This window comes from Oncorhynchus keta, chromosome 23 (assembly GCF_023373465.1).
Source record: "Oncorhynchus keta strain PuntledgeMale-10-30-2019 chromosome 23, Oket_V2, whole genome shotgun sequence".
Classification (NCBI taxonomy): Eukaryota; Metazoa; Chordata; class Actinopteri; order Salmoniformes; family Salmonidae; genus Oncorhynchus; species Oncorhynchus keta.
The window spans coordinates 17,361,066-17,385,181 of NC_068443.1; the positions used below are offsets into that span (position 1 = coordinate 17,361,066).

General features: G+C 41.9%; 2 protein-coding genes across 6 annotated transcripts; one reads left to right on the forward strand and one right to left on the reverse strand.

Moving 5' to 3' along the window:
• The first annotated feature begins 787 nt into the window (after nt 1-787).
• Nucleotides 788-15,265, forward strand: aldh9a1b (aldehyde dehydrogenase 9 family, member A1b). 5 transcript variants are annotated; one of them, XM_035799596.2, is made up of 13 exons: nt 788-1,205; nt 1,310-1,439; nt 3,008-3,127; nt 4,052-4,197; nt 4,452-4,581; nt 4,954-5,088; nt 5,285-5,481; nt 5,619-5,759; nt 5,905-6,093; nt 6,237-6,324; nt 14,110-14,251; nt 14,489-14,601; nt 14,825-15,265. In XM_035799596.2, the coding sequence occupies exons 2-13, from the start codon at nt 1,370-1,372 to the stop codon at nt 14,917-14,919; spliced, it is 1,566 nt and encodes a 521-aa protein (XP_035655489.1). In that variant the 5' UTR covers nt 788-1,205; nt 1,310-1,369; the 3' UTR covers nt 14,920-15,265. The 5 variants fall into 5 exon arrangements, with proteins under 5 accessions (XP_035655489.1, XP_052332627.1, XP_035655491.1 ...); XM_052476667.1 differs by having other exon boundaries at nt 788-1,439; XM_035799598.2 differs by lacking the exons at nt 788-1,205; nt 1,310-1,439 and adding an exon at nt 1,476-2,148 and having other exon boundaries at nt 2,913-3,127.
• Nucleotides 15,266-15,690: 425 nt separating this feature from the next.
• Nucleotides 15,691-23,995, reverse strand: zte38 (zebrafish testis-expressed 38). The gene is made up of 12 exons (XM_035799612.2): nt 22,363-23,995; nt 21,983-22,127; nt 21,753-21,816; nt 21,589-21,625; nt 21,473-21,493; nt 21,319-21,345; nt 21,150-21,217; nt 20,921-21,069; nt 16,692-16,936; nt 16,470-16,515; nt 16,304-16,344; nt 15,691-16,208 (listed from the first exon to the last, which is right to left on the reverse strand). The coding sequence occupies exons 1-12, from the start codon at nt 22,411-22,413 to the stop codon at nt 16,155-16,157; spliced, it is 948 nt and encodes a 315-aa protein (XP_035655505.1). The 5' UTR covers nt 22,414-23,995; the 3' UTR covers nt 15,691-16,154.
• Nucleotides 23,996-24,116: the final 121 nt, after the last annotated feature.

A 24,116-nucleotide genomic window follows, 5' to 3' on the forward strand; every position in this document is an offset into this window, starting at 1 on the left:
GACACCGGATAAGACAGATATGACAGACACTCCAGATATAACAAACTGACCCTAGCCCCCCTGCCACAAACTACTGCAGCATAAATACTGGAGACTAAGACAGGAGGGGTCAGGAGACACTGTGGCCCCATCTGATGATACCCCTGGACAGGGCCAAACAAGAAGGATATAACCCTACCCAAGTGATGAATCAAGCTTCACCATCTGGCAGTCTGACAGCCCGAATGCAAAGTGCAAACTATAAAGTTTGGTGGAGGAATAATGATCTGGGGCAGTTTTTCATGGTTCGGGCTAGGCTCCTTAGTTACAGTGAAGTTAAATCTTAAATCTTACAACGTACAATGATATTCTAGACGATTCTGTGCTTCCAACTTTGTGGCAACCGTTTAGGGAAGGACCTTTCCTGTTTCAGCATGACAATGTTCACAAAGTGAGGTCCATACAGAAATTGTTTGTTGAGATCGGTGTGGAAGAACTTGACTGGCCTGCACAGAGCCCTGACCTCAACTCCATCGAACACCTTTGGGATGAATTGGAATGCCGACTGCGAGTCAGACCTAATCGCCCAACATCACTAATGCTCTTGTGACCAAATGTCCCCGCAGCAATGTTCTAGTGCATCTAGTGGAAAGCCTTCCCAGAAGAGTGGAGGCTGTTATAGCATTAAAGGGGGACCAACTCCATGCTAATGCCCATGATTTTGGAATGAGATGTTCGACGAGCAGGTGTCCCCATAGTTTTGGTAATACTGTATGTTTCTATTCCATAAACCAATAAGGGCGTGTATTAGAACGTTTACGGTAACCCCTTCTGTCCTAATTTACAGACATTAAACAACAATGCTGCTTGCCAGCTTCGACAAGCTGTACGATAGTAAATACAATTGTTATAAACATTTCACAGAGGCGCTAGCACTGCATATTCGTTTTTGTGTAACAACGGGGATTTTATTAGAAGAACAATGTCTAACACTTTCATTCAGTACACAAATAGCTGCAATCATAGATGTGCTATCAAATGAGGCTTTTGCAGAAATAACCAAATGTATAGATGAGTGTACCGTCATGCTTCGGGAAGAAAATGAGAGAAGGCCTTCAAAATAGTTTACAGCTGATGGAAAGGTCAAAGGAAAGTAACGGCACGAGTGGCAAATGACATGCAACATGCTGAGGATATTCAAGTTGGGAGTGGGACTCAACAAAAAGGTAAGACGCAAACGGACTCTTAGAGCTATGAAAGCCAAGTTATTTTGCACTGTTCAAGCTTTTGTTTGATTGCTTATTTGACTTTACAATTACTATACTTCCAGGTGATGAAGAGGAACAGAAAGGCCAAGCAATGCCTGTAGAGGACCCAGTAGAGAGCTTCAATGAGCTGCAGTGTTCTGGACACCTTGAAGAGGCGAGGGTGGACTGGAGTTTCTGGTGAAAGCAGAGCAGGTGAAAGAACATGTAACCCAGGGAACCATACAAGGTCCAGGAATCACAGACAGTGTGGACTTTAGAATGGACGAGAGAGAGAGTCAGCTGTGGTCCTCTGTTACACAAGGACTAAGTGGGAATAATATGGGTCTTACTCTACAGGGAGATGCTTACAGATGTTCTCATCTCAGGCAGATCAATATCCCACTCCCATCCCATCCTTCCTGTAACTATTTGTCCATTGTAGGGAAACCACTGGATGACATATTCAGCACTGTCCCACTGAAAGTGGAGCCTGTGGGGCATCCTGTGTATCATGACGATGCCATGTCTGAGTCCATACATGTTGTGCAGGGGCAGTACAGAGATACTCTGCATCCTGTTGTGAGGAAGGGCTTGATTTTACATCCCAGAATGCAGCAGCCAGGACCTTCTTCACAAGGGCTCTTGAGAGCAACTGAGATTACATCAGATTCACACTCACACAACCAAGAGCATATTCTTAATAAGAACAGATTGAAAACCAAGAGGTTGGTAAATGTTTGGAGAGCTATACCAAACCAAAAAGTGTTCATCTGCTCATTGTGTGGAAAGACCTTCCACCGCCATTGTCAACTTGAAGCACACCAGCACTCTCATGCTGGAGTCAAGCCATACAGATGTCTTGAGTGTGGGAAAAGTTTTACTCAGAAAAAAAGACTTAAGTCACATCAGAGTGTTCACACGGGTGAGAGACCTTTCAGTTGCAGACTCTGTGGCAAAATGTTTACAAGGCAGGACAACTGCCAAACACATAAGAGATTTCACAGTGGACAGGAGCCATTTAGTTGTATGCAGTTTGGTAAAAGTTTCCCAGTTCTCTGTAACCTCGAACTACACCAAAAACATAAATGTAAATTTGCCAATGTAAGATTGCATGTTGTTCAGTTTTCCTAAGCATTATACAGTTAATGAACTGTTTGTGCTAATTGTTGATCCATTCAACTGTACTGAGATTAGCAGGTTTAGATTTCCAACATGTCATTGGTTTCTACATAATGAATCAACTATTTAAGGTGTTGAACCTCTTTTTAATGTCATTTTTTCTTTGTCTCAAGAGCCAAACAGCTGCATGGATTGAACTGCTTTGCGCGTGTTCTCCTGTAGTTACGGTTAATTTCCATAGCAACATTTCTCGTAGCGGCAGTTCGTGGTCGTGCATTTTGGGGTTAAATATAAAGTTTACATTTGATGATCGCATTGTAAAACACCTTTAAAATTTCTACAAGGACATGTTTGTGTAAGTTCAATGCAACGACATGTGGAACTGATATTTTGTTACAACTGTCAGTAAATCGCTATATATTTGTTTACGGATAGGTTAATTGTTGCCACAGTTCGACTGCCAGCTAACGTTAGCCTGCTACATTTTGTAACATAAATGTATGATTATTGCTTGAGGGTTTTGTTTACTGTTGTTTTTGACTTAACTACTGTTTTTTGCCGTTGTAGCTAGGTGTCCACTGTCCGAAGTCCGACTGTCAGAAAGATGCTTCAAAAGCTTGTTTTGTTCCGGTTTCTCCGACCTGCTGCTATACTCTCTGCAGCTCTACGTTGTGCCTCATCGGGGACCGTGGACGTCAAAGTCCCGCTGAACTTCTGGTGCGGAGACAGAGTAAAGATCAAGGATGTGTCAACCACTGAGCCTGTTTACGAACCTGCAACTGGTAGCTACCTGGTTTCTAAAGAGTACTCTCTGAAAGCTCTGTCGACTTTTATCACGATTTATTTGATCAGAACTTGATTTTTACATGTTCATACACCCAAAGTGTTTTTTCTTTTATTGATCAACCTCCACTGTTGGACTTAGATATGAAGTCACTGTAATTTTATTCAGCTGGCTGAAAACCAATTGTTTTGTCACATGACACATCATGTAACCTGTAATAAATGTTTTACTGTTTCCTTGTTACAGTCACACTCCGTGGAATGGGTATATAGTTGATGGGTGTGCCCACATCAGAATTGGAGAAATACACAATTTACTTGTTGATATAACTTGTCATGTTTCTCATAGCATGTCAGATAGTTTGTCCAGTGTGTGTGTGTGTATGACTAGTGCTATAATGGCACAGATACGAAGATGAGTCCTTTATCTCTATGGTTGCGCCTCATTGGGGACTGTGGAGGTCAAAGTCCCACTAAGGGTTAATGAAAAACTGAAATTGATCTTAGGTCTATATTAATTGATGTTAACCCCAAATGCTTTCTTATATTGATTAATCTCCACTGTTGGGCTTTGATCTGAAGTCATTGTCTTTTTATTAAGCTGTCTGAAAACCAATTGTTTTTCACACACACGTCATGTATCCTGTCATAAACTTTGTTTCCTTGTTATGGTCACACTAAGCTGAATGGGTATAGGCATAGTTGATGCGTATATACCCTACACTGGAGTGGAGGAATACACAATTTCCTTGTACTACGTTGATATAACTTCTGTCATGTTTCTCATAGCATGTCAGATAGTTTGTCCAGTGTGTGTGTGTGTGTGTGTGTGTGTGTGTGTGTGTGTGTGTGTGTGTGTGTGTGTGTGTATAAAATAAAAGGTGAAATAAAATATGACAAGCGCTGCTGTTTTGTGCTGCCAGGTCGGGTCCTGTGTGAGCTAGAGCTCTGTGGGTCTGTGGAGGTGAACCAGGCAGTGCAGGCAGCCCAGTCTGCCTACCAGGCCTGGAGCCGGATGTCAGGGATGGAGAGGGCACACATCATGATAGAAGCTGCCCGTATCATTGAGGTATCCATCCCAGAATGCATCTCTTTTTGATACCAGATTTTGATGATCAGTCACTCCAAATTCACAGTCTATTCTGCCCCCCCACACAGTCAGAACTGAAAACAGAATCCATCTCATTGCTCAAGATTATACTGTTTGCACATGCTGTAGGTTAACTTTGAGTGTACTAATTTGGAATGCACTCAAAAGTCAGTTCATTTTAGTTTTTGGATTGAAGTCTCTGACTATTAAACTTGCTCTCCTGTTGTGGACAGAACAGGAGAGAGGACATTGCGGAGATCGAGGTGGTGAACAACGGGAAGTCCATCACAGAAGCCCGAATGGACGTGGACTCTGCCAGACTGTGTATAGAGTATTACGCTGGAGTGGCCAGCACTCTGGCAGGTTGGCATGACGATGGATAGGGGGGGTTACACTGGGTCATAATAGGAATTCTGATGCAGTTGGGGGGAGGATAGCCAGAAGAGGACTGGCCACCCCTCAGCCTGGTTCCTCTCTAGGTTTCTTCCTAGGTTTTGGCCTTTCTAGGGAATTTTTCCTAGCCACTGCTTCTATACCTGCATTGCTTGCTGTTTGGAGTTTTAGGCTGGGTTTCTGTACAGCACTTTGAGATATCAGCTGATGTAAGAAGGGCTATATAAATACATTTGATTTGATTGTTGGCATTAGTGTGTAGTAAAGATATCAAGATGACTAGGTATGCCGCTGACCACTAATGGTGTTGATTGACACTGTTTGCCCGTTCTGTCCATCTAGGCCAGCATATCCAGCTACCCGGAGGCTCCTTTGCCTACACACGGCGGGAGCCTCTAGGCGTCTGTGTGGGGATCGGTGCATGGAACTACCCCTTTCAGATAGCAGCCTGGAAGTCGGCCCCAGCCCTGGCCTGTGGTATGACCACACACTCTTTTTTAAGTTACAGTATAAAGTCAAATACACACTTTATTGCCATAATTGTTACTATGCAAAACAATGCAACAGTAATCTTTTAAACTTGCTCAATTTACATTGACACAAACACAATTGATAGAAAAAACAATAATACACAAACATTCCTTTTCCGCATGTCTTGCTCTCACCCCATCAGGCAACTCCATGGTGTTCAAGCCTTCACCTGTGACTCCAGTGACGGCGGTGATGCTGGCGGAGATTTATGCCAAGGCCGGGGCCCCAGAGGGGCTGTTCAACATAGTTCAGGGTGGGCAGGAGACAGGCAACCTGCTCTGCCACCACCCGGACGTGGCTAAGGTCTCCTTCACCGGCAGTGTGCCCACAGGCAAGAAGGTAAATCTAAAAATCCCAGAATAAGATCGCAATTTTAAAAAAAATGTGTTGAGACTATAATTCATACAATGTCCATTGTAATTGTTGGAAAAGTAGTCTTTGGCATTAACACATAACAAATCACTCTTAACCCTCAGATTATGGAGATGTGCTCCAAGGGGGTAAAGCAAGTGACTCTGGAACTTGGTGGGAAGTCTCCTCTGCTCATCTTTGAGGACAGTGACCTGGGGAACGCAGTGAAGGGGGCTCTCATGGCCAACTTCCTATCCCAGGGCCAGGTAGGGTGTGGGGTTTTACACGTTTCAGCGCTTTTGATCCCAAGTTTCAGCTCTTTCAACGCAGTGACACAGTCCTTAACACCAGCTCCTCTATGAATGTACTTATTTTATTTTTTTTTCCCTTGTGTGTTTTTGTTCAACCCAGGTTTGCAGCAATGGGACCCGGGTGTTTGTTCAGAGGCAGATGTTGCCTGAGTTCCTAGAGGAGGTTGTGAGGAGGACCAAGGACATTGAGATAGGGGACCCACTATTGGAGAGCACTCGTATGGGAGCACTGGTCAGCCGGCCACACCTTGACAGAGTCCTGGGATACGTCGAACAGGCCAGGAAAGAGGTACAATTCAAAGAGACTAAAAGTACCTCTTTTCAATAGTATTATCTTCCTGGTAAGCCGTAAGAATCAGATCAGACCAATAATAAGGGGCAAAAATGATGTCACTGAAATGTAAATTGAAGACCATTTTACTCTGACTCTAGGGTGCCAAGGTGTTGTGTGGAGGGGAACCATTCGTTCCTTTAGATCCCAAACTCAGAGGTGGATACTACATGACACCATGTGTATTGGGTGAGCCTAGTTTTTATTATTATGGACTGTTGGAAGTACACTCCCCTACCTATGTATTTGGACTCTCTATACTCGAGCATTTTGGATTTGAGATCAAATCTTTTATATGAGGGGACTGTATGGAATGTCACCTTTTATTTGAGGGTATTTTCATACATACATCATTTAGAAATTAAAGCACTTCATAGATCTAGACTCCCCCGTTTGAAGATGTGAGTATTCTGACAAATTTACCAATAATGAAGAGATTAGCATTTTTGGGGGGCTATCATCTTTCTCCCTCTAACTTTCTCACTCATCATCATTCACGATTCATTCATGATTATCCATAATCATGGTAGCTTCTACATTCACGTAGAAATGTTCACAAACATCTTCTATTCTTACTTACAATAAAAGTGTCTCCAAAATGAGACAATACATTATTCACCATTTACTTCCTATTGGACAAATCTGTGACACAATCAAAACAAGCTGTAAATGCATTCAACAAGTAGAGCCACAAGTACAGGACTTCACAGGTCCAAAAAGTTTGGGGGAAAAAGTTTCCCACCCAGACCTGATATGCATAAATACATTTTTAAAACCCGTTCTGAATGGACCCGAGGACAACTAGAACCCGTGCCGTATAGACCTGGTTGGGTCCGAGTGAGGGGAGCGGCAGAAAAGTATTCTTTTTTTAAAGCTACTTTATTAACCAGAGCTGATGAGGGAGAGAGGTGCTGCACTAGCAGGCGGGGGAGGGGCCATACTGTGAGCCAGTGACACGGGTGCAGGGAGGGAGAGACTGCAACCAACCAAGCCTACTACTATAGTAGACTAATAGCTGCCATAGCTAGGTTATTTATCCTCAAATATGATTATGTAGTACCTGTCTTGACTGTGTTAAACCAAGATGGTGTAGCAGTCAAACTTGTTTCTTTGTCTTATCCCGTGTAAATAGCCGGTTCTTTTCGTGTATATTTTTAATCTCACTTTCTATCTACGAACTAAATATACTTTCCTGCAATCTGCCTCCTACAATGTGGTACAGATCTGATATTTTTATAACCGGAACTTCTATCAAGAGCTAGCCAGCTAACTAGCTACTAGTCTTTGTTAGCCACGGCTAGCGGTCTTCACCTTTAGCTAGGATACCAGCCAGCCTTAGCCCGAACAATACCTGCCAGTCTGCACAGCGCGATATCAACCCAGAGCATATCGGACTGCTTCTCTCTACCACATCACCGGATTCCTGCCACTCTGGATCATTACACCGGATCATCGCAGCTAGCTAGCTGCAAACGAGTGGCTACTGTTAGCTAACGCCTCTGTCCCGAAGCAAGCACCAGCTAGCCTTGATCTAGGTCCATATACCAGCTAATTCTAGGGCTACAATACCTATTTTGCCAATTGGCCTCGACCCTTTATTGTCGACACGGAGCCCCGCCGATCCATCACGACTGGTCTGCCGACGTAATTGCCCGACGTGGTCTCAACAGGCTATTCCGTTACGATGTCGCCGAAGAACCATCTGCTAGCCCCGGCCCGCTAGCCTTCTGAAAGCTGTATTCCCTGCTCGCCGGGCATAGTGGTGACTACCAAATGGCCCCCTGACTCACCTATTGCTGTTCATTGGACCCTATGATCACTTGGCTACACAGCTGATGCCCCCTGGACTGTTTCAATAATACAGTACCTAATTTTGTTTATCTGTCGGCCCCAGCCTCAAACTCAGGCCCTGTATGTACCTAACTGACCCGCTCTGCCCATTCATCGCCATTTACCCGTTGTTGTCTTAGCTCTCCTGATCAACACCTGTGATGCCTCTCTCTATTGTCAATACGCCTTGTCTACTGCTGTCTCGGCTAGTTCTTAGTGTTTTGTTTCACTGTAGCCCTGAGTCCCGCTCAACATCCCTTAGATAGCTCTTTTGTCCCACCCCACACACATGCAGAGACCTCACCTGGCTTAACTGGTGCCTCCAGAGACGAAACCTCTCTCATCGTCCGTCACTCAACGCCTAGGTTTACCTCCACTCTACTCACATCCCACCATACCCTTGTTTGTACATTATGCCCTGAATCTATTCTACTACGCCCAGAAATCTTCTCCTTTTTATTGTTCCCAATGCACTAGATGACCAGTTCTTATAGTCTTTTGCCGTACCCTTGTCCTACTCCTCCTCTGCTCCTCTGGTGATGTAGAGGTTAACCCAGGCCCTGTAGCCCCAAGTTCCACTCCTATTCCCAAGGCGCTATCATTTGTTGACTTCTGTAACCTTAAAAGTATTGGTTTCATGAATGTTCGCATCAGAAGCCTCCTCCCTAAGTTTGTTTTATTCACTGCTTTAGCACATTACGCCAACCCAGATGTCTTAGCCGTGTCTGAATCCTGCCTTAGGAAGGACATCAAAAATTCTGACATTTTCATCCCCAACTACAACATTTTCCACCAAGATAGAACTGCCAAATGGGGCCGGAGTTGCAATCTACTGCAGAGATAGTCTGCAGAGTTCTGTCATGCTATCCAGATCTGTGCCGCTTGTTATCCAGGTCTGTGCCGCTTGTTATATCAGCCACCAGCTGTGCCCTGGACACCATATGTGAACTGATTGCCCCCCATTTATCTTTTGAGTACCTACTGTTAGGTTACCTAAACTGGGATATGCTTAACACCCCGGCCGTCCTACAATCTAAGCTAGATGCCCTCAACCTCACACAAATTATCAAGGAACCTACCAGGTACAACCCTACATCCGTAAACACAGGCACCCTCATAGATATCATCCTGACCACCTGCCATTTAAATACACCTCTGCTGTCTTCAACCAGGATCTCAGCGATCACTGCCTCATTGCCTGCGTCCGTAATGGGTCCGCGGTCAAACGACTACCCCTCATCACTGTCAAACGCTCCCAAAAACACTTCAGTGAGCAGGCCTTTCTAATCGACCTGGCCCGGGTATCCTGGAAGGATATTGACCTCATCCCGTCAGTAGAGGATGCCTGGTAATTCTTTAAAAGTGCTTTCCTCACCATCTTAAATAAGCATGCCCCATTCAAAAAATGTAGAACTAAGAACAGATATAACTCTTGGTTTACTCCAGACTTGACTGCCCTTGACCAGCACAAAAACATCCTGTGGCATACTGCATTAGCATTGAATAGCCCCCGCAATATGCAACTTTTCAGGGAAGTTTGGAACCAATATACACAGTCAGTTAGGAAAGCAAAGGCTAGCTTTTTCAAACAGAAATTTGCATCCTGTAGCACAAACTCCAAAAAGTTTTGGGTCACTGTAAAGTCCATGGAGAATAAGAGCACCTCCTCCCAGCTGCCCACAGCACTGAGGCTAGGAAACACTGTTACTACCAATAAATCTATGATTAATTTAAATAAGCATTTTTCTACGGCTGGCCATGCTTTCCACCTGGCTACCCCTATCCCGGGCCAACAGCTCTGCACTCCCCACAGCAACTTGCCCAAGTGCCCCCGCTTCAACTTCACCCAAATCCAGAAAGCTGATGTTCTGAAAGAGCTGCAGAATCTGGATCATTACAAATCAGCTGGGCTAGACAATCTGGTCCCTCTCTTTCTAAAATGATCCACCGCATATCGTCTGAGATCCCTAAAGATTGAAAAGCTGCCGCAGTCATCCCCATGTTCAAAGGGGGTGACACTCTAGACCCAAACTGTTACAGACTTATATCTATCCTGCCCTGCCTTTCTAAAGTCTTCGAAAGCCATGTTAACAAACAGACCATTTCGAATCCCACCGTACCTTCTCCACTATGCAATCTGGTTTTCGAGCTGGTCATGGGTGCACCTCAGCCACTCTCAAGGTCCTAAACGATATCATAACCGCCATCTTCATCGACCGTCTTCATCGACCTGGCCAAGGCTTTCGACTCTGTCAATCACCGCATTCTTATCGCCAGACTCAACAGCCTTGGTTTCTCAAATGTCTGCCTCGCCTGATTCACCAACTACTCCTCAGATAGAGTTCAGTGTGTCAAATTGGACGGCCTGTTGTCCGGACCTCTGGCAGTCTCTATGGGGGTGCCACAGGGTTCAATTCTCGGGCCGACTCTTTTCTCTGCATATATCAATGATGTCACTCTTGCTCCTGGTGATTCTCTGATCCACCTCTACGCAGACGACACCATTCTGTATACTTCTGGCCCTTCTTTGGGCACTGTGTTAACAAACCTACACACGAGCTTCAATGCCATACAACACTCCTTCTGTGGCCTCCAACTGCTCTTAAATGCAAGTAAAACTAAATGCATGCTCTTCAAACGATCACTGCCCGCCCGACTAGAATCACTACTCTGGACGGTTCTGACTTAGAATATGTGGACAACGACAAATACCTAGGTGACTGGTTCGACTGTAAACTCTCCTTCCAGACTCACATTAAGCATCTCCAATCCAAAATTAAATCTAGAATCGGCCTCCTTCACTTATGCTGCTAAACATACCCTCGTAAAACTGATTATCCTACCGATCCTTGACATTGGCGATGTCATTTACAAAATAGCCTCCAACACTCTACTCAGCAAATTGGATGTAGTCTATCACAGTGACATCTGTTTTGTCACCAAAGCCCCATATACTACCCACCACTGCGACCTGTATGCTCCCGTTGGCTGGCCCTCGCTTCATATTCGTCGCCAAACCCACTGGCTCCAGGTCATCTACAGTTGAAGTCGAAAGTTTACATACACTTAGGTTGGAGTCATTAAAACTCATTTTTCAACCACTCCACAAATGTGTTGTTAACAAACTATAGTTTTGGCAAGTCTGTTAGGGCATCTACTTTGTGCATGACACAAGTAATTTTTCCAACAATTCTTTACAAAAAGATTACTTCACTTATAATTCACTGTATCACAATTCAAGTGGGTCAGAAGTTTACATATACTAAGTTGACTATGCCTTTAAACAGCTTGGAAAATTACAGAAATTATGTCATGGCTTTAGAAGCTTCTGATAGGCTAATTGACATTAATTTGAGTCAAATTGAGGAGTAGCTGTGGATTTATTTCAAGGCCGACCTTCAAACTCAGTGCCTTTTTGCTTGACATCATGGGAAAATCATAAGAAATCTGCGAAGACCTCAGAAAATAAATTGTAAACCTCCACAAGTCTGGTTCATCCTTGGGAGCAATTTCCAAATGCCTGAAGGTACCACGTTCATCTGTACAAACAATAGTACGCAAGTATAAACACCATGGGACCAGCCATCATACCGCTCAGGAAGGAGATGCGTTCTGTCTCCTAGAGATGAACGTACTTTGGTGTGAAAAGTGCAAATCAATCCCAGAACATAGGCAAAAGACCTTGTGAAGATGCTGGAGGAAACGGGTACAAAAGTATCTATATCCACAGTAAAACAAGTCCTATATCGACATAACCTGAAAGGCCGCTCAGCAAGGAAGAAGCCACTGTTCCAAAACCTACATAAAAAAGCCAGACTACAGTTTGCAGCTGCACATGGGAACAAAGATTGTACTTTTTGGAGAAATGTCCTCTGGTCTGATGAAACAAAAATAGAACTGTTTGGCCATGATGACCATCGTTATGTTTGGAGGAAAAGGGGGGAGGCTTGTAAGCCGAAGAACACCATAATTGTGTGGATATATTGAAGCAACATCTCAAGACATCAGTCAGGAAGTTAAAGCTTGGTCGCAAATTGATCTTCCAAATGGACAATGACCCCAAGCATACTTCCAAAGTTGTGGCAAAATGGCTTAAAGACAACCAAGTCAAGGTATTGGAGTGGCCATCACAAAGCCCTGACCTCAATCCTATTGAAAATGTGTGGGCAGATCTGAAAAAGTGTGTGCGAGCAAGAAGGCCTACAAACCTGACTCAGTTACACCAGCTCTGTCAGGAAGAATCGGCCAAAATTCACCCAACTTGTTGTGGGAAGCTTGTGGAAGGCTACCCTAAACGTTTGACCCAAGTTAAACAATTTAAAGGCAATGCTACCAAATACTAATTGAGTGTATGTAAACTTCTAACCCACTGGGAATGTGATGAAAGAAATAAAAGCTGAAATAAATCATTCTCTCTACTATTATTCTGACATTTCACATTCTTAAAATAAATTGGTGACCCTAACTGACCTAAAACAGGGCATTTTTACGGGGATTAAATGTCAGGAATTGTGAAAAACTGAGTTTAAATGTATTTGGTTAAGGTGTATGTAAACTTCTGACTTCAACTGTATAATTCTTTGCTAGGTAAAGCCCCGCCTAATCTCAGCTCTCTGGTCACCATAACAACACCCACCTGTAGCACGCGCTCCAGCCTGTATATTTCACTGGCCCTGCCCAAAGCCAACTCCTCCTTTGGCCGTTTGTCCTTACAGTTCTTTGCTGCCAATGACTGGAACTAATTGCAAAAATCACTGGAGCTGGAGACTTATATCTCCCTCATTAACTTTAAGCGTCAGCTTACCGATCATTGCACCTATACACAGCCCATCTGTAAATAGCCCACCCAACTACCTCATCCCCCATACTGTTATTTATTTTTGCTCTTTTGCATCCTAGTATCTCTACTTGCACATCATCATCTGCACATCTATTACTCCAGTGTTAATGCTAAATTGTAATTATTTCGCCACTATGGGCTATTTATTGCCTTTCCCCCCTTATTCTACCTCATTTGCTTACACTGTGTATTGATTTTTCTATTGTGTTATTGACTGTATGTTTGTTTATTCCATGTGTAACTCTGTTGTTTTTGTCCCACTGCTTTGCTTTATCTTGGCCAGGTTGCAGTTGTAAATGAGAACTTGTTCTCAACTGGCCTACCTGGTTAAATAAAGGTGAATACCATTTTTTATTTAAATTAAATAACCGGGAGAAGCTAGTTAGGCTAAATAAGGCTACTGTGCATGCGCTTTCTCATCCTACAGTTACAAATAACAACAACTCCATTCAGAATATTAAGTAGCAGCCTACCTGTTGGCTCTTGGTCATTTAAGCCTGCCCTTGTCCTTTAACTTTTAATTCTGTCATTTTAATTCCATCTTCCATTGATTAGATATCTCTGAACTGTTGCCGCACGAGGAGGCTTTATGACTGAAGCCTATTGGCTCTTTGATGACTTGTGATTTGTCGACGACAACAAACTACACGCTTCAGACTCCACTCTCGTGAAAAGCAAGATCAGCAGAATTATAAAATGTATCTCTCTACTGCAGCAGTCACATTCAGATCTGTACGAGGTCCTTCCGGATAAGTTATTTAAAATTGCACATACCTGAGACCCGTGACAATCATCATATCAGAGCCGACCCAGACCCGTGACATTATTCTGGATTCGGAGCCACGTGGGCCCCGTCTCGGGTATTGGGGTACAGGTGGATGAAGACCTCTAGTCACAAGTTTGATGTAGTCATTGTGTGCATTAAATATGGTACCAAATACTAAACTTTTGACTATTTTAATACACTAAGTGAAATTTGTCAAATCATCAAATGGGGGGAGTAGATCTATAAAGTGCTTTAATTTCTAATAATAATATAATATAATAATAATAAATATAATAATAAAAATCAGATATGTATGAAAATACCCTCAAATAAAAGGTGACATTCTGTACTGTCACCTCACATGCAACATCAAATCCAAATGCTGGAGTACAGACAAATTTTTGTTAAATTCATCACTGTCCCAGTACATACATAAGGGAGTATTTATAGTCTCTTTAGTCAATACTCATTGTACTGGTTTACTATTTATATACCTCTTTCTTTCTCTCCCTCTTGTCCCTGCATCTCTTGGCCATAGGCGACTGCACGGACGACATGACATGTGTGAAGGAGGAGATCTTTGGGCCTGTGATGTCTGTGTTGTCCTTTGAAACAGAGGAGGAAGCTTTGCTGAGGGCCAACAACTCCGCCCTGGGCCTGGCTGCAGGGGTCTTCACCAGGTGATGATGTCATATAACACAGTTATCAGGGTTGTGTTCTGTAGAGAGAACATTTTTGAAACTGAGTGAAACAGGACGGTACTTCCTGGAGTTGTCCAATAAGAACAGTCAGTGTTCCTTTTTGAGTTTCAAAACGTTTTGCTACATTATACCATGAGCACCATCCTTCAGCTTGAGGTACACATTTAATCCCACTTCAGTGTTTGACCTGTTTCTTGCCATGTGTCTGGCCTGTAGTGACGTCAAGCGAGCACACCGTGTAGTGGAACACCTGAAGGCTGGATCCTGCTTCATCAACAACTATAACATCACCCCTGTGGAGGTGCCCTTCGGAGGGTTCAAGATGTCAGGTACAGTCCTATCGTATTCACACCAGATACCTGTCCTTTTCCTCTATGAGAGTATCAGAATTTAAACACGTAGGGGTTATTTGTAGTGTAGTAATCATGTTGGTTTGGTTGAATGCCTTTTTCATAAACATTTTCTACAGTATTTTGTGTTAGGTAGACTGCTGTCAACAATAGTAATAGCATGTGTCAAGAAGAATAAACATTTGCTGTTGTCTCTCCACAGGCATCGGGAGAGAAAACGGTCAGGTGACTGTAGAGCACTACACACAAATGAAGACTGTGTTTGTGGAGATGGGGGACGTTGACAGTCTCTTTTAAACGTCAAGCCAGACCAATGGAGTCATGCAACTCAGAGATGTTCTGGGGGATGAAATACCAGCATCCTGAGATAGAAAAAGCGTCCTGAGACCTTTTTCTGTCTCAGAAAAAGGTCTCTGGTACGTAGATAGTTGAATGAAGGATATACAGTAATATTGCCATCCATCTCTGATAGAGTTTAGCTTAGTTAGTTATTCTCCATTAAAAAAAAAAATAGTGTGATAAGATCTCCGTTCTGAGCCAAATGGATAAATCGAAAGCCATGCCTTGATATTTTGTAACAAAATATTTATTAAATTGATTCTCATAACTATGGATGCCTAACATTAAAAAGTACTTGACATTATGCAGCATGTTGCACTTTTTGTCACACTTTCACTGTTTGCCAATGGATGTAGGTTACAACAGGGTAACTGGTGCAGTCACCTGTTAGACGTTTGCCATTTCTGTAACTTTTTGGTCACTTAGGCGCTCTTATCCAGAGCGACTTACAGGAGCAATTAGGGTTAAGTGCCTTGCTCAAGTGTACATCTGCAGTTAAAAAAAAAAAATCTAGTCAGCTCGGGGATTCGACCCAGGAACCTTTCGGTTACTGTCCCAACCTCTTAACTGCTAGGCTACCTACTGCCCCATTTCTTTGTACAATCTTATTTTTACTTGTACTTTGTATGTATCACCAAATCAATGTTTACCACTTCAAAGCTGTGTGCATGTATTTTCATTTCACCCTTTTTCATTTCTTCATTAATATGCATGACAAGTTTATAAACGGGCTTTTGAAGTAAAGCTTTAATTCCATAAATATCATACTTACAATATTGTATATTTCAGGCATCACATATGGAACCAGCATGTCATAAGTTTTTAATTAATTTCATAAAAAATAAAAGTTAAAGAACAAAGTATAAAAAATATACAGCTACAATAAAACAAATGGAATTGATTTTCCTATGAATGGGAAAATATATTAGAAATGTCTAAGATATTGTAGCTATATATTATGTGTTGTACAGGCAATGAACTGCAAAATAAATACCTTAAGGCTGGCTTTACTACTCGGGTTTTAAAAATGTTCAAACAGGCATAGAAATGAAACATTCATGTAAACATGCTTGGTGAGTAAAATCCTTGTAATCTAATGAGGAAGTTACATCCTCGATCCACATTCATGTTTACTGTGTCTGACAGGAAGCTGAAAAAGCAGGGTCTTCATTGCTGTCTTCATCAAAACATTTTTATTGCTCTTTTCTTCCTTTTTTCTTTGCCAGTTTATTGGCAGCACCTTTACTCTGTTTGAAAGAATATAGTTTTTCTCTTCCTCCAAAAATACAACACGCAAACCATTGTTGACCACAACCAACCAACTGCCCACAAACTCACTTACCTTTGCCACAGGTTTCTTGGGTTTCTTGAACTGTGCAGACTCTTAGAGAGAAAAAAATAAGCTATTATCGATATGTTAAATTAGTTAATTTATTGTACCATAAAACGCATCCAGGTTTCATACGATGAAAGTAAAAGAGATTGATGTGATTATCATTCCTTATTACCATCTTCAGAGGGAAAGTCATCTTTGTATCTCTCATTGTCAGGATCCTGTGAATAATCAAACAAGACAGTAAATATCAGCAATCTACTGTGACTAAAACCTTGGCAGTTAGATCAATGCAAATAATGAAATGTGCTAAGTGTGTAGATCGAAGACTCCTGTCTTCAGATCAAACATGTTCAAGTTAGCCATTTTATTTGTGCTTTAGTTAAGAACAGCCCACCTGTGCACCAGTTGGCGCCAGCCCTGGCAGAGTCCTATGCGTAGCCGTTGAGACCTGATTCTCCTTCAGGTAGTTCCCCTCTTGCAGCTTCTCCACGCGGCCCTGCTCCGCCGCCACCCTCACCTTCAGGGCGTGGAAAGGGGTGTGCACCTCACCCACTCTGAAGTGCACCGCCATGCCCTCGAACCACAGGTTGTCGTTCACCCCCTCCTTGAAACCTGGAGGCTCATAGTCAGCAGGGGTGACTGGGTAGAGAGGAAGGGGAAAAAACGGAATAATTAATGATTGATTGACTGACTCACTGAACATCATGCTTTGTGAAGTCCTATTAAACAACTGCATAATGTAATGCAACAAAGAGACATCGTATTTGACTAAAACTACAATGAATTTAATGAGAAGCAGCCAACTTTCACAGCCAACTGGCTGTGGGCTACACTAGTTCATTTAGCAGGCAAGATTTGCTTATAATTCCAGTGGCATTATTTTATAGTACTAACAATACAATTGAACATAGCTGATTAAAATGGAAAGGATATTTTTCCCCAAACAATTTGAGGGAGTGCGCACATGCGGCCATTCTGTGTTGAGCAGTTAAAGAAACAGGTCCTCCTATATGCTTAAAAGTTATTTATGCAACTTTAGTTGTTATACAAACCTTAGGCTATATGTTTGATTTCTAATACATTCTAGCATGCTGACCACACCGCTTGCGTCGTGCGCGCATTGCAAAATAAATGTACACATACATGTTATTCAATCATTGCACCCAGACTGCTTGCGTATGTCAACGAGCGTCTCCTTAGTCAGGCGCTAAAATAGAACTTGGTTCTTTCTATTTGTGATGTGTGACGCACTGCAAGTCCCGCCTCTCCCATCTCATTGGTTTTAAGGAGCATATTCCCACGTGGGTGATTGAAAGGCGAACTGAGGTCAACACTCCAGTCCAGTTGTTGGTGGTAATGCACCTTAAAGTTGGTTGCCAACTGTCATATAAAGTCCAAAGAAGAAGAAGAATCCTGAAGAAGGAAATTACTAGAAACTAACTCTGTTTAACCTTTTATCTGTGGATTAATTGTTGAAGTAGAGTAACTTGTCCATTTCAGGTCAAATAACAACCCAATGTTTATATCCCAGGACAAATTAGTTAGAAACAGCTAGCTAGCTAAATTGCCATAAAAGTTTAATGCTTTTCAACCTATCCCCAAATTAATACAGTTGGTTCAGAGTTTGTTTTTATATTTCAACCTGTGTCCTGATAACATCTGGTGTGGGGTGGACAATATCAACATGCGCGCAAGCAAGTGTTTTGGTCAGCATGTAAGGCTGCATGATGCGACAAATTATTATTTTGAAAAAGTTGCATGAAAGGGAAGTGCTCTGCTCTGTTTCTTGCGCAGGCAGCACACACTTCATCAGTCTCTCATCAGTCTCTCATTCCAGCGCTGTCAGGGTTTAGCCGGGGTAGGCCATCATTGTAAATAAGAATTTGTTCATAACTGACTTGCCTGGTTAAATAAAGGTTAAATAGAGGCTCTGTAGTCTATGGGCTGGCTCCCCAAACATGTTCCAGGTGTCTTGGGCCTATATAAGCTATGTTTGGAGTTATTTGGCCACTTCAGTTGTGATACAAAACTTAGCAAGACATACAGTGCCTTCGGGAAAGTATTCAGACCCCTTGACTTTTTCCACATGTTGTTAAATTACAGCCATATTTTTAAATTACAGCCTTTCCCTCTGGAATCTACACAAAGTGAAAACAGGTTTTTAGAAATTGAGCTCAGGTGCATCCTGTTTCTATTGACCATCCTTGACATGTTTCTACAACTTGATTGGAGTCCACCTGTGGTAAATTCAATTGGACATGATTTGGAAAGGCACACACCTGTCTATATAAGGTCCCACAGTTGACAGTCCATTTCAGAGCAAAAACCAAACCATTGGGTTGAAGGAATTGTCCGTAGAGCTCCGATACAGATTGTGTCGAGGCATAGATCTGGGGAAGGGTACCAAAAAATGTCTACAGCATTGAAGGTTCCCAAGAACACAGTGGCCTCTATCATTCTTAAATGGAAGAAGTTTGGAACCACCAAGAATCTTCCTAGAGCTGGCCCGCCCGGCCAAATTGAGCAATAGGGGTAGAAGGGCCTTGGTCAGGGAGGTGACCAAAAACCTGATGGTCTCTCAGACAGAGCTCTAGAGTTCCTCTGTGGAGATGGGAGAACTGTCCAGAAGGAAAACTATCTCTGCAGCACTCCACCAATCAGGCCTTTGTGGTAGAGTGGCCAGACGGAAGCCACTCCTCAGTAAAAGGCACCTAAAGACTCAGACCATGACAAATAAGATGCTCTGGTCTAGCGAAACCAAGATTGTCAGGGTTTAGCCGGGGTAGGCCATCATTGTAAATAAGCTACCTGAGCTACCTTCTGTAGCTCAGTTGGTAGAGCATGGCGCTTGTAACGCCAGGGTAGTGGGTTCAATCCCCGGGACCACCCATACGTAGAATGTATGCACACATGACTGTAAGTCGCTTTGGATAAAAGCGTCTGCTAAATGGCATATATATATATATATATAGATATATTGAACTCTTTGGACTGAATGCCAAGCGTCACGTCTGGATAAAGCCTGGCACCATCCCTACGGTGAAGCATGATGGTGGCAGCATCATGCTGTGGGGATGTTTTTCAGCTGCAGGGACTGGGAGACTAGTCAAGATTGAGGCAAAGATAAATAGAGCCAAGTACAGAGAGATCCTTGATGAAAACCTGCTCCAGCTCACCTTCCAACAGGACAACGGCCCTAAGCACACAGCCAAGACAATGCAGGAGTGGCTTCGGGACAAGTCTCTGAATGTCCTCGAGTGGCCCAACCAGAGCCCAGACTTGAACCTGATCGAACATCTCTGGAGAGACCTGAAATTAGCTGTGTAGCAACACTCCCCATCTCAGATCCTCTCAGTTTGAGAGGATCTGCAGAGAAGATTGGGAGAAACTCCCCCAAATACAGGTGTGCCAAGCTTGTAGTGTCATACCCAAGAAGACTTGAGACTGTAATCACTGCCAAAGGTGCTTCAACAAAGCACTGAGTAAAGGGTCTGACTACATTTGTGATATTTCAGTTATACATTTGCAAAAATGCTTTTTTAAAGAAAAAGTGTAATCAATTTAAGAATAAGACTGTAACGTAAACAAAATGTAGAAAACGTCAAGGGGTCCGAATACTTTCTGAAGGCACTGTATAAGCCTATGGGCTAGGCTACAGGGTGCATACAACTACGATTTGAAAAAGCCACAAGAAACATGCATGCGCTGTGCATCATTCACAAGTGATAATATTCTTACCATTCAGACTATTTTCAATTTAATCTTGTCTTTACATATACTAAATAATGTGTGTAAAAGTAGTTTTGATTTAGAATGGGCCATTATCATGCACCTGTCGGAACAGGGGCAAGGTAAAAAAAGAATACATATGTCATCTGTATGCACTTGAAAAGCAAATGGGAGTACGTTTTTCCAGTGGTTAATTTTCAGGCCAGCCAGGTAGGCTACTTTTATCGTAAAGCGAAGCAATGTGCTTAATATTTGGAAAGTTGGGAAATACATACAGTAGGCCGAGCCTATAGAAAGCTCATGATCTTCCTATTTTTAATAATAGAGGCCATCATAACTCAGTTCTCTCACGCAATTGCATTGCCTATACAAATGTTGCGCAACAGGAACATTTATTTTATTCCATGCATCAACCAGCTATTCGCTACACTCGCAGACAAGCATTTCGCTACACTCGCAGACAAGTATTTCACTACACCCGCAGACAAGCATTTCACTACACCCGCAGACAAGCATTTCACTACACCCGCAGACAAGCATTTCACTACACCCGCAGACAAGCATTTCGCTACACCCGCAGACAAGCAATTCGCTACACCCACAAGTACATCTGCTAAATATGTGTATGTGACCAATAAAATTTGATTAAGTGTTTGTTTTGATTTTCGAATGCATTTGCATTGATGTCAGAGTGATTAGTGGGACAGTAGAATGCTGAGTACCGAATATTAACAACTGGCCATTAGCAAGTTTGGTAGGCTACTAATGACCATCAGCGCACAGTTTTGGAGAAACCTAGTTACTGTGACTCATGGTCACATGGAATTTGACTGCAATCATGACTCCTGACTGCCGGTCCCTTACTGTCAACAAAAACAAAGGGATTTGCCTTACTGTCATCAAAGTAGTAGAGCTTCATGGTGAGGCAGACATCATTGGGGAGCACGTCCAAGTTCTGCATGAGGAGAAACAGCTTCCTGATCAAGAGGACAGAGGCCTTCTTGGTATCCTCCATCGTGATCTGCATCTCCACATTCTGGTTTCTGGGGATTCAAAAGGAGATCAGATATTTACCTTAGGCTGAATCAAAGCTTAAATGAGAAGATTGAAGCCACAAATTCACCTCAGAATGTCCATCTGTGGTCCTTTGTCTGTGTATGTGAACTTGAACTGGTATGACTCGATGATGCACTAATGGAGGGAGAAGCAACCATTAACATTTTAGAAGCAATGGAACTTCAAGGAACTTAGGTCTGTGTGTGTGTGAAGGGTTTTAAGGAGTGAGAACTTACGTTGGGATTATCTGGATTGGTGCAGACCTGCATATCATATTATACAAATTATAAAGCTTCCATTTCATTGAAATAGTGAGACCATTTTTAAATACAACAGTTGAGGACAAAATATGTATTTAGAAAAGACACATTGTTGCCTAGATTCACCTACCCCAATGAACACAACCTGAAGCTGTAAAAAGATAAGAAAATAGCCACAAATTGTCTGTTAAAAACAAAACAAAATGATGAAACACATTTAAAAGAACCATAAGGTCCTGTACTTACATATCCTCTCTCTAATGCGTCGAAGCACCCCATCAGCCTTCAAAATAATAATTTAATGTCAGAATATGACCACCATCAAATGTAATTTGAGTGTTGTCTGACGTGGGAAGCTGCTGTTTTGTATGAACTGGAAATATGTCTGTCCTGCAAAATAATGTACTTACCACTTTACAATTTTGCAGACACCAGGTGTTGTGCAGTCTTCTCGTAAAACTTTGATGCATAAATCTGGTGGATACATAAAAACAATTGCTGAAAAAGACACTATTATAAAGACAGTATTATTTTTGGTTGTGTGGTGAGTGGTGACACAATTAACGTTATGCATGTGCTTGTTTACAACATTTTTAAACAACATGTCTTTGAAAAATAACTTTAACTGCCCTCACATCACCTTCTAGATATCGAGATCTGTAGGCGTCCTCAGGGAATATTCCTCTGAGATATGTGATGGAAGAAACGGCGAGGGCCATCATTCGCTTCACAAAGACCAGGGACTTTTCTTCAGTTTTCAGTTCGTTTTGAAATAAACTGGTCCACTACAGAGGGGGAAAATCATTTCCGAATCTGGTGGGATGTTCAATGACAGTGCAGTTCTCATGCAAGACCACTTGAGTACGCCAAATGACAGAACTGACGTAAAATAGCTAACTATGCCAGCTAATATCATTGCAGATTGAAAGTACGTTTTCTCCGTTTCACCGAGTGAAACGTATATTAGTTTCGATATACATTTACACAAGCTCATATTAATCAAGTGTTCCGTTGTCATACCTCTGCTGTCTCCTGTTTTTTTGGCCTACTACACATCTTTCCAGCTGCCATCGTGAACGTTGTTGGTTTGTCGTTAGCTAATTTCCAGTAGCTAGCGACCTAACTTTACAGTACTGTCAATTATTTAAAAAGTATGTATTTATTGTTAAAATAAGTGTTTATAGGTAGCTAACGTTCATCTGATATACTTTTGTCATAGACAAAACCACTAGGTAGCTAGCGTACCTACCCCCTTGTTCAACCTGAGGTAAAAAGTACCGCGAGACCGAGTTTAACTGCACTCTTTTTTTCCTAACGTAGAATAGTGTGTATACATACAAGAAGTACACACATAGACAATGATAACATATGCTAGGGGGTACAACAAATTACAGATTATACAAAGACCAAAAAAAACACACACACATATTTATTGTTTTAACAGCTTTCTTATTAGAATAATGTTGAATGGTCTTAATGTACTGCTCGAATTCCTTATAGAAAACACGGAAGGGTGTTTTTTTATCAGTGAATTTACATTTATGAATATGACATTTTTACATTAGCACAATTACATTTACGATGTAAAATGTTTTTTCTTTATCTTTGGTTAAGGAGACAGAGCAGCACATTCTCCCATAAAAATTTTTTTTTTTAAAGTAATCAAGAATATTAACAATTATAAAACTGAATATCTTTCCATAATTGTTTTACATGTAGACAATGGCAAAATAAATGCGAAACTGTTTCTGGATGCTCAACACAAAAAGTACAATCAATGTCTTTTTTGATTTTCTTCAGGTAATGATTCACAGGGTAATACTTATGGATCATTCTGAAAGAGACCTCTTTGACCTTGTTAACAAGCATGTGTGGTAATAACCAGACTTTTCCCCAACATATATTAGTGACCAATGTATTCCAGTAACTTGTGACATAAGGAATGGATGCAATATCCCTTTGAAAAAAGCACGTATAGATCTGTTGTTCTGAGGGAGCAAGGAGAAACATATTTTCCCTATTGGAGAGTTAACTGGATTAAGTGAGGGTAGGTCAAGAAGGTGAGGTCTGGCTACACCTCTAAATAACATGAGAGTTCCAGATGGAATAGCATCAAAGACTATGGCGAACTCTAGGTGTTACAGGGATATTGTAACGAGATAAAAATTCCTCATAATTGAGTAACAATCCTTCTGCATTAAAATGTTGACTCACCAGGAGGATATGATTATTGAACCAGTTCTTAAAAATTCAAGACCTGTTTCTATACAAAATGTCCTTATAGTTCCAAATGAAATACCTATGTGGGGGAAATTATGTTTATATATTAATGATCACGCTAAGAATACTTCTTCGTCTATGAAAAGCAGATAATTTTGCAGGAATCTTAGCAATGTTATAGTTACAAAGTAACATCAAATTGAGGCCACGTTAACTGCACAGTTGTGATGTGCAGTTCTCGAACGATTCGTTCTTTTTGAACGACTCTTTTTACTGACTCGAGTCATGATTCATTTTTCTGAGTGACTTGTTCATTTTAGTTGTTCATTTGGCTAGTGCTGGCCGCAATAAATCCTACATGATTAAACCGGAAGGAACCCACATATGAATATACGTACAGTATGTGAACATGAGTAGATTACCTTGAAATCAACGGTCGGACATCTTGGACGCAGTTTTACAACAAAAAAATAACGTTTTTTTCAAATTCATCCATCTTATATTTCATTTTCATCATAAAAAGTAATACAGCACGTAATCAAAAAACGTGTTTA